This window comes from Aquarana catesbeiana, linkage group LG05, assembly GCF_042186555.1.
Source record: "Aquarana catesbeiana isolate 2022-GZ linkage group LG05, ASM4218655v1, whole genome shotgun sequence".
Lineage (NCBI taxonomy): Eukaryota > Metazoa > Chordata > Amphibia > Anura > Ranidae > Aquarana > Aquarana catesbeiana.
The window spans coordinates 39,428,395-39,443,751 of NC_133328.1; the positions used below are offsets into that span (position 1 = coordinate 39,428,395).

Consider the following 15,357-nt stretch of genomic DNA (forward strand, 5'->3'; position numbering starts at 1 on the left):
TCTCGGTACCCAAGGATTAGGCCAAAGTAAATATGAAAATGTCAATGTATTAAGAAGGAAAAACATAATTAAAAACGTTTTGTACAAAAGTGCATAAACGGTTATTGCAGAATTGATATGAATGGTTCACAAATAACAGGTAAACCTCCCAAGTAGTGTGAGGAATTGAGATGTATGTCCTGACGTAATCCTCTACATGTTTCGCGGCTTTGGTCGCTTCTTCAGGAGGAGTCAACCATAAACATCTACAAAGATAAATACAATCTCATAGTTACCTGATCAAAAATGTGTTTGAACATTAGAAGAACAGGTTTAATACAATAAACATAATAGTATTGGAGATTTATATAGTCATGCATGGCTTACCAATGAAGGCCCAATGGGGTATCAGACAGCACAAAAGAGACACCCAGTGCGGGTAAATCCCCCCCATGGTGGACACGGGAGGCACTTGATAGTGCAATAGCTAAAATCGAAAAATACAATATTCTAATAGGGGGTATAAATAGTGGTCTGTGGACAAGAGCAAGCATCGAGAAGAAGGAAAAAGAAAAGGGAGGGGGGGGTGAAAGGGAAAGAAAAGAAAAGGGAGGGGAAGAGAGATAAAGGAAAAGGTAGAAAAGGAAGGAGGATGAAGAGAGAAGATAATAGAGAAGGGTGGGGTGGGGGGAGAGCAACAGGGGGAAAGACAAAGGGGGAAGGGAAAGGAGGCCCACCCCACCCTCCATCCCCTCCCCCCCCCCCCTTCCTTTTCTACCTTTTCTTTTCCTTTCCCTCTCTTCCCCTCCCTTTTCTTCCCCCCCCCCCCTTTTTCCTTCCTTTTTGCTGCTTCTCGATGCTTGCTCTTGTCCACAGACCACCATTTATTATAACCACTATTAGAATATTGTAGTTTTCAATGTTTTTTTCTTCCCCTTTGCAACTGCTATAGGAGATACAGTAATGAAAATATGAAACGGCAAGCAATTGAAAATTAAAAAGTTATGTTAGGAATATGACAACAAGAGCGATCAATGTGTACTCACATTAACTAATGCTGACCATACACTGTACGAAACATCGGCCGAAATTCGGTTAGTTTGTTCATTTTTCGGCCAGTTAATGGGCACAAATCGGTAATTGGTTGGGATGTTTGGAAATTTTCTGCCGAACGAACGATAAATTGAAAGCTTAATTTGTTTCCTGTCCAAACTGTTTACACTAGGTATATGTGAAAAAACGAACAAAAAACAGATTTGTTTATGTCCATTGAACGATTTATCGGTCATTACATGATGGCACTATCATATGTTCTCATGGCCAAATGTTCTTCTTTTTGAAAATGGGTTTGAGCGATTTTTCGTATAGTGTATGGCCAGCATTAGTTAACTCTAATCAGCGCTAACTCCTTCCATTGGTAAACTTGAATGTGTCTATAGACTAAATAAAGATTTTTACATTTTGGATAGAACAAGAGGAGGGATACAGCCAACATTTTTTTTTTTCACCATCTCTGTCCCATTGTGGAGATTTCCCTTCACTTCCTGTCCCATCGCCAAACAGGAAGTGAGATGAAATCCCTGCAAATTAAGGGAATTCCTTGGGGACCCCCAGGTCACCAGAACTAAAGTCCATTGTGGAAGATTTCCCCTCTGTTACTATTCTGGGGACAACCCAAAATGTAGGGATTTTTTTATACTTTCACTTTTATTGATAATGATTAAAAGGACAAATAGAGAGGGTGAATCTCCCTAAAAGGGGCACAGACGGCAATACAAACTGAGGTGTTCTAATCCCTTTCCACTCTATCCAAAACTAAAAAAAATAAAGATTTGCCTTTAGTTATACTTCAATAATGGCTGGGTCATCCTTGTTCTTTACGCCCAGCAATGACCCATAGATTTTAGTATGCAAATTTATCATTCTTTTTTTTATGTTCTGTTGCAGATTGGGATCGGGAGAAGTTACTTGAAGACTGGATGACTAGTCCAGAGAGCTGTTGCCAACGATCTGGTGTTCAGATGCCAACACCGCCACCCAGCGGGTACAATGCCTGGGACACGCTGCCTTCTCCTCGCACCCCACGCACCACGCGCTCCTCCGTCACTTCACCAGATGAAATTAGCCTGTCTCCCGGAGACATTGACATGACTCTGGTATGTTTATTGCACTGATTATTATGAAGCCCCTTGCTTTTTGTGTTATCAGACATTTTATTAGTGATCTGTCCGAACAGAGTGGCTTAATGTCTCTACGGGGAGGTTGCATGTACCACCTGAATCTGCCTCTCTGTGTTCCAACATTTCCTGAGCACGTTGGAGATTTCAGAGTCATTCAGAAGGACTTGGCAGGGTCTAAGGCTGGCCATACATTATACAATTTTCCTTTAGATTTACCAAAACCATACAACATGAGGTCAGATCTAAACACTTTAACCACTTGCCGCCCAAGAAACATCATATGACGTGCTGGGGCTTGAGTGGTGATATCTGCAGCTACATCCAGATGTCATTCTTTTCTGCCGGCGATGTCTTGCACCATAAGAACAATCATAATGCCTGTTCAGCCGCTTGATCGTTTTTACAGGCGGCGGGAGGAGACTTCGTCCCCAACCCCGTACCCCCCCCCCCCCCAACCGGCCTCCCAGTGCTTCTACCGGCTCGCCCATACGATCGACAAGCTGGAGAAGGAATACGCCGCCGCCGGAGGTTTGCCATAGAGATTTCCAGTGAGCAGATGGTCCCCAACAGTCTCTATGACCTTCGGAGGCCCGGGCGCGACATGATGTCAAGTCCAGCCCAGCGGAAGTAAACATTGCCGAGATCGTTTTTTTTTTTTTTTTAAATCTCGGTCTTTCCAGCCTGGAGGAGAGATGTGGGGTCTATCCTGTCATGCCCTATTCCTAATACACAGGATGTTTACATTCCTTGTAATAAGAATAAAAGTGCTAAAAAAAAAAATTTAAAGGGAGAGTGTAAAAATGAAAAAATTCAAATAAAAGATACAATAAAAAAAAATTAAAAACATGTTTTTAAAGCGCCTTGCACACAGAAGCAAACTAATATGTACTTTGCGCCCACATATGTACACATTCAAACCACACACATGAGGTATCGCTGTGAACGTTAGAGCGAGAGCAACAATTCTAGCCCAAGACCTCCTCTGTAACCACTTTTAAAGGTAACCTGTAAAAAAATAGTAAATTGTATAATGTATGGCCATCTTCAGGACTATTGTCAATAGACTTTTATGAACAAATTCAGACATCAGTTTGAGATGCTTCTGAGCACGTTCTAAATTCATTGCAGGTGCTTTTGGCATGCAGTTAACTTGCTTCATTGCTGCTCCTACATTCCCATAGTCTTGTATACAGAGAAGTGAACGAACGCCCATTGAAAAAGGTTCTGTTTACATTTGGGCAATTGTGTCATTGGTGACAACTCATTAGCTGCGGAATTTCTAAGGGTTCCTTCCCATGTGAGGTGGGGGGATGGTAAAACCATGCAGTTAAGCCACACAGTGTCCAGGGTGTACACATGCTGCAATGCTCCATTTCGGGCTGCAGCAGTAATTATACTCCGTCATTCACAACGCTCTGCATTGCACGTGTGATTGTGGCATACTGGTGTGGGGGTTTAAGGGGTTAAAGCAGGCAGTGAGGAGGCAAAATAACACCTCCTCGTTGCCTGTCAAATGCTCTCTGAATAGCGATTCGACCGCAGATTGCTCTTTAAGTAACAAAGCACATGTGCACGAGCCCTGAGACTCAACACATCATCTTTAGGCTAGGTTCACATATATGCGGTTGATGCTGTTTTCCGGTGCGTTTTGCATTTTAGAACACGCAATTTTGATGCGTTTTTTGCATGCAGTTTTCATGCGTTTGTCTTTTTGTTTTTTTCTCTTTCTCTCTTTAACAAATTGTGAATAGCCAGGTGTTAAGGAGCCGGCTGCCGCCGCGTCCTTATCAACCGATGAGTCATCAGGTGGGTTGCCCGCTGACAACTGAATGTAAAAAAACAAAACAAAAAAAGAATTGCCCACAATAAAAAAAAATAAAAATAAAAAAAGCAGGAAAAAAAACTATGTGGGGTCCCCCCTTCCAATGCATACCATGTTGATGGGGACAAGGACCTCTTCCCCCTAGCCGGTGGTTATGGGGGTCTGCGAGCGGGAAGGCCCCCAGATCCCGACCCCAATGTGAATGAGTATGGGGTACATGGTACCCCTTCTCACTCACCAAAAAATAAAGGTGTAGTGTAAAAATTGACAGTATGCAGTTTTTGACAATTCCTTTATTTAAAAAAAAATAGTGTCCCCCAAAGTTAATCTATTGTCAATGACCATGCTTCTGCCGTTTGCCAGCTCTACCCTTTGCCAGTTCTTAACTAAAAGGCGAGGCCATTCTGTGACATAACCGGGTGACCATGCCCCCTTGCATGCTGGGGCAACGACATTGCAAGTTAGCGGAGGTCACCCCGTGCAATAAATAATGCATAGGTGTAAATCTAGCTTGGTGTTTCCTTGTCTGTGTTAAAATCTGGGGGGTGGGGGATTTATCCCACTGCACGTTAAGGGTGTATTGTGGTAGCAGATTATGAAAGACTTGCCTTAAAATAAAACCCTCCATCACCACTGACAGGACTTCCATCTTCACCCAGCCTTCCTTCCGGGTGGGCCAGCTCCAGCTGTTTGAATGGCCAAGCCGCGATGACATCGCTCCCACGCATGTGCACGGGAGCCACAATCGTGGTACAGCACTCTAAAGGGACAATAGTCTCTCAGTATGCGGTCCCTTCAGAGCACAATTCACATGTGCCAGTGACATCACTGGCTGCAGAAATGGTGAATATCTCGTTGCATGTTTAGGAGATGTTCCTTCTAGCTACAGGTTAGTTTTATTCCATCTTTTAATGTGACAACACTGAAGAAATTACACTTTGCTACAATGTAAAGTAGTGATTGTACAGCTTGTATAACAGTGTAAATTTGCTGTCCACTCAAAATAACTCAACACACAGCCAATAATGTCTAAACAGCTGGCAACAAAAGTGAGTACACCCCTGAGTGAAAATGTCTAAATTGGGCCCAATTAGCCATTTTCCCTCCCCGATGTCATGTGACTCGTTAGTGTTACAAGGTCTCAGGTGTGAATGGGTAGCAGGTGTGTTAAATTTAGTGTTATCGCTCTCACGCTCTCATACTGGTCACTGGAAGTTCAACATGGCACCTCATGGCAAAGAACTCTCTGAGTATCTGAAAATGGTCGACCAAAGAAGTTGAGTGCACGTGCTCAGCATCATATCCAGAGATTGTCTTTGGGAAATAGACGTATGAATGCTGCCAGCATTGCTACAGAGGTTGAAGGGGTTGGGGGGTTCAGCCTGTCAGTGCTCAGACCATACACCGCACGCTGTATCAAATTGGTCTGCGTGGCTGTCATCCCTGAAGGAAGCCCCTTCTAAAGATGATACACAAGAAAGCCCGAAAACAGTTTGCTGAAGACAAGAAGACTAAGGACATGGATTACTGGAACCATGTCCTGTGGTCTGATGAGACCAAGATAAACTTATTTGTTTCAGATAGTGTCAAGCGTGTGTGGTGGCAACCAGGTGAGGAGTACAAAGACAAGTGTGTCCTGCCTACAGACAAGCATGGTGGTGGGAGTGTCATGATCTGGGGCTGCATGAGTGCTGCTGGCACTGGGGAGCTACAGTTCATTGAGGGAACCATGAATGCCAACATGTACTGTGACATACTGAAGCAGAGCATGATCCCCTCCCTTCAGAGACTGGGCCGCAGGGCAGTATTCCAAAATGATAACGACCCCAAACACACCTCCAAGATGACCACTGCCTTGCTAAAGAAGCTGAGGGTAAAGGTGATGGACTGGCCAAGCATGTCTCCAGACCTAAACCCTATTGAGCATCTGTGGGACATCCTCAAACGGAAGGTGGAGGAGTGCAAGGTCTCTAACATCCACCAGCTCCGTGATGTCGTCATGGAGGAGTTGAAGAGGACTCCAGTGGCAACCTGTGAAGCTCTGGTGAACTCCATGCCCAAGAGGGTTAAGGCAGTGCTGGAAAATAATGGTGGCCACACAGAATATTGACACTTTGGGCCCAATTTGGACATTTTCTCTTAGGGGTGTACTCACTTTTGTTGTCAGTGGTTTAGACATTAATGACTGTGTGTTGAGTTATTTTGTGGGGACAGCAAATTTACACTGTTATACAAGCTGTACACTCACTACTTTACATTGCAGCAAAGTGTAATTTCTTCAGTGTTGTCACATGAAAAGATAGAATAAAATTTTTACAAAAATGTGAGGGGTGTATTAACTTTTGTGAGATACTGTGTGTGTGTATGTGTGTATATATATATATATATATATATATATATATATATATATATATATATATATAATTGATTTATTTATTATCCACATATATACACACTGTATGTACAAGTCAGCAAGCAGTGTTCATACCACTTTAAATGTTGCAGAATCTGAATTACTATCGAGGGAGCTATTCCCAGTTTGGGGATTCTGCCGCTGATCAGCCAGTGTGACTTTGCGTAGAGACGTGATGAAAGTCTACCCACACACTGTTACTGCTCCGCTATTATTGAGGTGACCTCTGTAGCTCCTCCATGGATTTTTGACTGTAGATTTCATAACATTTTTAAAGGACTTGGCTTACTGAAATCAGCATGAGCCACTGCAGAGGAAACAAAGCAGCTGCCTGAGCAGTGGTGACCTTGGAGCTGTCTAGACAGCTGCTTTTTGGGGGTACAGAGCTGGAAGATCGATAAGCTGGGGGTCACGTGGATTTGTTTTCACACAAGCAGAGAACCTCCTGAGGTCTCGGCAGAATCGGCGTGATTGGCGTATCCTGTGCTGTGGTACTACTAATTGAGCAAAGACAGGGATGACATGCAGGTTCTTTTTTGTTGTAGATGGTAAAAATTTGAGGGTTTTTTTCAGTTTGTATTAAAATTTTTTATTTAAGCCTCAGTTCACACTAGATCCCAACCCGTCCATGCAAACCGATTGCGAAGTGTATGTTAAGTTAACGACTACCTGCAATCCGTTTGCAAAACGCAGTGCGATTGTGCTGCGATTCCTGTGCGAATTACATGCTGTGTCCCCCACCTCATGACTTTGAACCCGGGCTAAAGGTGTTTAACCACTTGCCGACCTTAATACATATGAGTGGTTTAACAGAATGATGGCTGAAGCTATCAGCTATAACCCCCCAGTACCTTTTTTTTGCATCCGGTGTCTGGCTTTCTCATGAAAGCATTCTGAGCAGCTCATGAGCCGCTGGAATGCTTTACGGAGTGGCGTGAGGGGACACCCCCCTCCCCTTCTCGGGCTCACTATTGCCGCCGGTTCACCCAAAAATGATCTGATGGTGAAGCCGGCTGCTCCCATGGGCGATCAAAGAGTAGATACTGTTTGGCCGACTCTATGGCCTTGGAGGACCATAGTGATGTCATGAAGTCGCTTCCAGTCCAGGCTGGGAGTCAATTTATTTATATTTTTCTTAAAGCAAAAGATCAAAAACACTTTTTTTTTTTATCTTTTCCTTTTAAAGGTAAAGAAGATATTTGGGGTCTTTTCGACCCCAGAACTCTCAATAAAGAGGACCTGTCATCCTTATTTCTATTACAAGGGATGTAAAATAAATGAGAAAAAAATTATAGCGCCTCCATCCCTTCATGCTTGCACGCAGAATCGAACGCATACACAAGTCGCGCATGCATATGCGAACAGTATTTGCACTACGCATGTGATGTATCGCCACAAACGTGAGCGAGCAATAATTCTAGTGCTAGACCTCCTCTGTAACTCTAAACAGGTAACCTGTACAGGCGTTTAAGGTGTCGCCCAAGGAGATTTTTAAGTACCGTAGGTTGTCGCCATTCCACGAGCATGCGCAGTTTTAAAGCGTGACATGTTAGGTATCTATTTACTCATCTTTCACATTTTACAAAAAATTGGAGTAAATATTGTGGGTTTTTTTGTTTAGTTTTAGTTTTTTAGTTTTCAATTCATTCAAGTGCATTTTTTCCCCAAAAAATTTGTTTGCAAAAACCGCTGCGCAAATACTGTGTGACAAACAAATTGCAACGATCGCCATTTTATTCCCTAGGGTCTCTGCTAAAAAAAAAAAAAAGTATATTGTTTGGGGGTTACAAGTACTTTTCTAGCCAAAAAATACAGATTTAAACTTGTAAACAAAAAGTGCCAGAAAAAGCCTGGTCTGCAAGTAGTTAAATATGCATTTCTTATATACATGCCAACTGACACATTGCACACTATGCACCTGTTAGGTGTGCTAACACAAAACAATGCATCATATACACATCCTATTCGTTCCGCAGATTCACACATCCATACACACCCCATTTGTTCCACACCTTCATATGTGAAAAACATGTTTACTTATGGCGCTTAATGAATTAACCCATTCCGAGGGCAGAGTAATCACAATCGATGTATTGTCTAGCATGTTGCAATTTTTTTTTAACTTTGCAAAGAGCAGAGAAGGGTTAACATATCTGTCAAGTTTTTATTCCTTTCTTTCTCCCTGAAAAGGAGATTTCCCCTTATTTCCTGTTACACCTGACACCTCTGCAGTAGAATGAGGACAAAAGCCCACAAAATAGGGGACACAGACAGCAGGAAAGAGTTAGAACCCCTGTGACTTAACTGCTTTCTATGACCCCCCACAGTAGAGATATTTCCCCCCTTTTCCTACTCCGTTGCTGTCAATAGGACAGGAAGTTAGGTAAAATTTGCAAGGTGAACCACAGACAGCAATTAGAGCATTGTCTTTTACCAGACTAGAAACTAGTGGTAGGCTAGAACCTCCGTAAAACTTTTATTGTTGTCTCTACCCACATTGAGCCCTGGTTCACATTTGGTGCAATTTGACAAATCGCATGCCAAATCCACAGCAATTGCCAGCAATGGCACTGTCCTAATCGGTGTGACGCCACGTTTGCAGTGCCACACCAATTTCCAAAAGTAGTTTCTCTACTACTTTTGGCGATTTTGGTGATGCGATTTCCATTGACGTCTGTGCAGACACCCGCACAGATGTCTCTGAAATCGTCCCCGAAATTGGGCTTAAGAGTCTTCCTTCACTACTGTCTTAGTGAAACGTTGTCATTGAGACACGGAGTGACGGGAAATCTCTATGTTAGTAATAACCTGACAGAGATATTCTAACCATTCTCCAGTCTATTAAAAAATAAAGTTTTACATTTTAACAAAATCTCCTAGGGTGATCCAGTGACCATCAAGGTATTTACATATTCTTAACCAGCTTTAAAATGAACCCAACTGACCTCTGTATGCAAATACTATGGAGCAATTCATCCTCAAGGTTCATAATAGAGGTTCACTATAAACCTCCTCCCAAAAACTACCCCCAAAACACTGAATCCCTCAAGCTTTACACTAACCTAATCACTAAGCTCGAGATTTAATTAACCCCTGTTCTGCTGGCTTGTTGATTGTCGGAGGTCTCTGCAGCAACAGTGTGCAGGTCCCCAAAGCATGCAAAATAAACTGCTTTGATACATGCAGACAAATAGTATGTATGTGTTCAATATGGCAATAAAAACACATCCATTAGTCTTGTCTTTTCTTAACAGTGTGGTATCTGCATGTGCAGTATTTCTGTATTTGAAGACCCTGTGGAAATGGCCTGTGGACATGACTTTTGCAGAACATGCTGGGAGTCGTAAGTATTAACACTTTAGTAACATTGCTTGTTGAGAAAAGCACTGTACATGTTTGCTGAGTGCTTGGTGGTCTTGTAGAATTTGTAGAAAGTGATTGTGCTGGTCATAACTTTTTTTTTTTTTTGCTTAAACAGACATTTTATGGGTTTAATAAAAAAGTAACACAAAAACTCATCATGTAAGGAAGGGGCCGGCAGCCCGCGGCCAGCAGGCTGCACCCAGCCCGCCACCACTAATTGTCAGTGCCCAGGATTAATTTGCGGGCACCCGGCCCATGGACATGTCCGCCAATGTCCTCTTCTTTGGACAGTGGCGAGCAGCTGGTATCACAGGGCTGGATGGGGCGGGAACTGCTAAAGTTAACTTTTTACATTGAACAGCAGGTGATTGGTTGCCGGGCGATCCCAGCAACCAATTTCCAGCCTCTTGATGTAAATAGTTAACTTTAGTGGTTCCCGCCCCCATTCAGCCCTGTGATACCAGCTGCTCGCTGCTGTGCGCTACACTTGTGTAAGGTAGGAGAGTTGTACCTACATAGTGTGTGCTTTTGTGTCCGTGGGGTGGGGGGCAGAGGACAGAGGACGCTATGGGGGCAGAGGACGCTATGGGGGCAGAGGACAGAGGACACTTTGGGGGCAGAGGACGCTACGGGGGCAGAGGACGCTACGGGGGCAGAGGACGCTACGGGGGCAGAGGACGCTACGGGGGCAGAGGACGCTTTGGGGACAGAGGACGCTTTGGGGGCAGAGGGCAGAGGACGCTTTGGGGGGCAGAGGACGCTTTGGGGGGCAGAGGACGCTTTGGGGGGCAGAGGACGCTTTGGGGGGCAGAGGACACTGTGGGGGACAGAGGACACTGTGGGGGGCAGAGGACACTACAGTGGGTGGGGGGTTGCAGGGACAGAAAACACTGCTTTGGGGTGCCAAAGAAAACTTGCTATGGGGGGAGGGGGTTATAGGACACTATGGGAGTGATGTGAACGGGGACTGAGGACACTGCAATGGGGGAGGAACCCTATTAGGGACCCCATCACTCCTGGGAACAGGGAACCCTTCCTCACTTTGGGACAGGGAACCCTTCCTCACTTGGAGACAGGGAACCCTTCCTCACTTGGGGACAGGGAACCCTTCCTCACTTGGAGACAGGGAACCCTTCCTCACTTGGGGACAGGGAACCCTTCCTCACTTGGGGACAGGGAACCCTTCCTCACTTGGGGACAGGGAACCCCTCCTCACTTGGGGACAGGGAACCCATCCTCACTTGGTGACAAGGACCCCTATCTCCCCTGAGGACTGAAACCCCATCTGCAGACCATGCTGGCTGGCGTCAGCCACCCTTGGGTGCCATGATGGGGGAGGGGGCAGTAAAATCTGAATCCCCAGCCACATGCTCCCTTAGGGTGAACTGGCTTTGTATTAGTGAAGCACCTTAAAGTGAGGTAAACCTGTATTGTTATTATTACTATTATGTTAGGATTATTATTATCTTGATTTATTAGCAGGTGAATGCAGCCCTCCATGCATTCACATACATTAAATCCAGCTCTTAAGTGGAAAAAGGTTGCTGAGCTCTGATGTAAGGTGTATGGAGGCACAACTCAATGCCTGTCTTGTATCATATAAGGTATATGGAGGCACCATTCGATGCCTACCTTCTATCATATAAGGTATATGGAGTCACCATTCGATGCCTACCTTCTATCATATAAGGTATATGGAGGCACCATTCGATGCCTACCTTCTATCATATAAGGTATATGGAGGCACCATTCGATGCCTACCTTCTATCATATAAGGTATATGGAGGCACCACTTGATGCTTGCCTGGTTTGTATCAGCCAAAGATATAAGCAGGAATCACCTGATGCATGTCTTGTACCACAATTATGTGGGTATCACTCAATGTCCGCCTTATATCCTTCAAAGGTATAAAAGGTAAATGCAGTCACCACTCAATGTGTGCCTTGCATAACCAAATGTTATATGCAAGCACTACTCTATGCCTGCCTGCCTTGTATCATTTAAAGGTTATGCAGGCACCACTTGAGCATGTCGTGTATAACTACCACGGCACTTCTGGATGCTTGCTGGCCTGCCTGCCTTGTATCACCAAAAATCTTGTATCACAGAACGGTGTATGCGGTCACCACTCAGTGCCTTCCCTTTATTACCACAGCCTGTTCAGTGCCAAATCTGCATCCACAGCTTCCTCTACTCCTATTCCCACACGTCCCCCTTAAGTTTCCCTGCCTTGGCACTGCAGGAACTATCCTCGGTCTATCCAGTTGTCGGTGCCCCCGGCAGGTGGGAGATGATAAAACAATTATTTGTAATATTATCCAGACACGTCTTTCTTACACAGGATCCTCAGTCTTGAGCAAAGTCTGGCTGCCTCCAGCTTCCTTTTATTGCAACTTTATTGAAAATGACATTTTCCTTCCCACACTTGAAAGACTTGCGTATGTCTGTCAGGGCCAAAAAGAAAGGATTGCTGCAATGCCGAACCCCAGGGAAATTCGTCTCCGTCATGCAGAAAGGAAATGTAATTGTAGGAGGACAGTATACCAAGGCTCGCTCCATCTGTAAGGGAGATAAAACTGAAAAACAAAATGCACCTGCCAGAGGAAAAAATAATAAGATTTTTAATAACAATAAGAGATGGGTTTAGGTCTTGGAGAATTATTAATATAGACGCTTCTTTAACTTGATTTTTTTTTTTTTTTTTTTTGTGAGCCTTACCGGCAGAGCTGACCGGATCCCAGGAACACCAGTGCTTGCCAATAATGCCAATCAGTGCCCACCTGTACCCACATGTGATGCCAATCAGTACCCATTAGGGATGACTGGCAGTGCCTACTCATCAATAATGCCTATCAGTACCATCTATCAGTGCTGCATATTAGTGCCTCCTCATCAGTAATGCCTATCAGTACCATCTATCAGTGCTGCATATCAGTGCCACCTCATCTGTCCTGTTTCATCAGTGCCCTTCAGTTAAGGAGAAAACTTATTTACAAGATTTGATAACAGAAACAAAAAAAAAAAAGTTTTTTTTCAAAATGTTTGGTCTTTTTTTTTGTAGCGCAAAAATAAAAAAGCCAGTGGTGATCAAATACCGCCAAAAGAAAGCTCTATTTGTAGGAGAAAAAAAGATAAAAATTTCATATGGGTACAGTGCTGTATGACTGCACAATTGTCATTCAAATTGCAGGAAGGGGGTAAAAGTGCCCTTTATTGAAGTGGTTAAGGGCTGTTAAACACCTGCGTTTATCAGCTGCAGCTGCAGTGTGCATGAGGCCTTATGGAGTTGAATTTAGGAGCTTTGACAAAAAAAAATGTCAAAAGCTCCTAAACTCAAGTTTAGAAGCTGTAGGTTACATGAAGCCTAATGCCCTGTACACACGGTCGGATTTTCCGATGGAAAATGTGTGATAGGACCTTGTTGTCGGAAATTCCGACCGTGTGTCATCACACATTTTCCATAGGAATTTTCCGACAACAAAATCCGTTGTCGGAAATTCCGATCGTGTGTACACAAATCCGACGCACAAAGTGCCCCGCATGCTCAGAATAAATTAAGAGAGGAAAGCTATTGGCTACTGCCCCATTTATAGTCCCGACGTACGTGTTTTACGTCACCGCATTCAGAACGATCGGATTTTCCGACAACTTTGTGTGACCGTGTGTATGCAAGACAAGTTTGAGCCACCATCCGTCGGAAAAAATCCTAGGATTTTGTTGTCGGAATGTCCGATCAATGTCCGACCGTGTGTACAGGGCATTAGGCTTCATGCACACGAGACGCCAGTGCAAACTCTGCTGAACACATGTTTTTAAAAGCTGAAACTGGCTTTTAGAATTGCCTGTTTTGCTGCGTTTGCATGCCAGGTTTAGCCGCGTTTTACCGCGTTTGCGTCTAGAAGGGTTTAGTTAAGATAACAAAGACCCTCCCCAAGCACTTTTCTACAGCAGAGAATGACATTTTGTGACCCGATTTTGGGGCCTCATATCTCAGGGCCACTTGGTGCTAGGAACCCCATGTTGTAGTGCTAGGTCCACTGTCTTTGCACACCAAATTTGGGGTTCCTAGCACCAAGTGGCCCCGAGATACGGGGCTCCAAAGTTGGGTTGCAAAATGTCATTCTCTGCTGCATAAAAGTGCTTGACATTTTGACATAGGAAACACAACTTTGGATTTGTTGTAGTGCTAGTTCCACTTTGTTTGCAGACCCAATTTGGGGGTTCCTAGCACCAAGTGGCCCCGAGATAAGGGGCCCCAAAGTCGGATCACAAAATGTCATTCTCTGCTGCAGTTTACCATCATATTTCTGTGTTTTCTGGTCCAAAAAATAGGGTTCCTTTAAAAACACTTATAAACGCAAACGCGGTACCCGCGTTTAGCTGCGTTTGGTGTCTGAAACGTTGAAAACTTTTGCGTCTGAACCCATTTTTTTGCTTCTGGAAAAACTAGGTTAAACGCAACTGCCTAAAAACGCCAAAAAACAAGACTGTGTACATGGACACATAGGATAACATTGAATGAGTTTAGGGGCAGTTGAAAAAAGTGTTCCACTGCCTCTGTGCGTTTAACAGCGTCTTGTGTGCATGAGGCCTTAAGATGCTACCATCAGCTGTTAGAATTGTTTTTTGTAGATGATAGTTGTGTGTATTAATTATTCAACTGTGATCCTTCAAAGTACAACTCCAGATGTTTAAAATGTTTCCTTCTCTCTTTTTTTTTTTTTTTTTTTTTTTTTTTAGGTTTTTAAACCTTAAAATTCAGGAAGGAGAAGCTCATAACATCTTCTGCCCAGCCTATGACTGTTTCCAGCTGGTTCCCGTGGAGGTCATAGAGAGTGTGGTGTCCAAGGAGATGGATAAGAGATACCTTTTGTTTGATATTAAGGTGGGCATAAAAGGGTGCGCCCATCCAAACCTGATAAGCCCATCTGCTGCTTGTACAGCTTGCAAAATTCTATATTCATCATTCATTGCCAGACTGGTCCCCTTTATATGCTGTGCTGTATGTTGTATACCCACTTGCTGCCAAATCACGTACATGTGTTATACCGGGGTTATGGCTGCAGCTGTATGCCATAACCCTGGCATTTGTTTTTCAGCTGGCGATGCTTATTCATCTAAAAGCAATCCTAGCAGCTGTTTAGCTGTTGATTTGCTTTTACAGGCGGCTGGAGGGGACGTCCCAGTGCCCTTGGCCTTTATGGGCTCTCCCGTGCGATCGGGTAACCCGGTATCCAATCCGGCAGCGCTGCCGGGTTTTCCAAGAGCTGGCTGAGGTCTGGTCTCCCGGACCTTCCGGTCTGGTAGACCAGAAGCAACATCATTATGTCCTTTCTGGTTAGGGCAGTTGTAAACCCTGCCATTTTTTAAAGCGTGATATCAATGTTTTTTTTTTTTTTTGATCTGATGCTTTCCAGGGTAGAGCAGAGATCTGGGTTCTTATAGACCCCAGATGTCTCCATGAAGAGGACATGTCATGCCTTATTTCTATCACAGGGGATGTTTACATTTCTTGTGATAGGAATAAAAGTGATTAAAAAAATGAAAGGGACGATGAAAAAAAAATGAAATAAAAAAAAATGTTTTTAAAGCGCCCCCA

General features: G+C 43.9%; 1 protein-coding gene across 1 annotated transcript in view; it reads left to right on the plus strand.

Annotated features, from left to right (window-relative positions):
• The window catches only part of ANKIB1 (ankyrin repeat and IBR domain containing 1), a 240,471-nt gene that overhangs the window by 142,419 nt on the left and 82,695 nt on the right, over positions 1-15,357 (plus strand). The window contains exons 6-8 of the mRNA XM_073629618.1: positions 1,927-2,135; positions 9,649-9,737; positions 14,499-14,643. Coding sequence (XP_073485719.1) covers positions 1,927-2,135; positions 9,649-9,737; positions 14,499-14,643 — 443 coding nt within the window. The remainder of the gene's footprint in view (positions 1-1,926; positions 2,136-9,648; positions 9,738-14,498; positions 14,644-15,357) is intronic.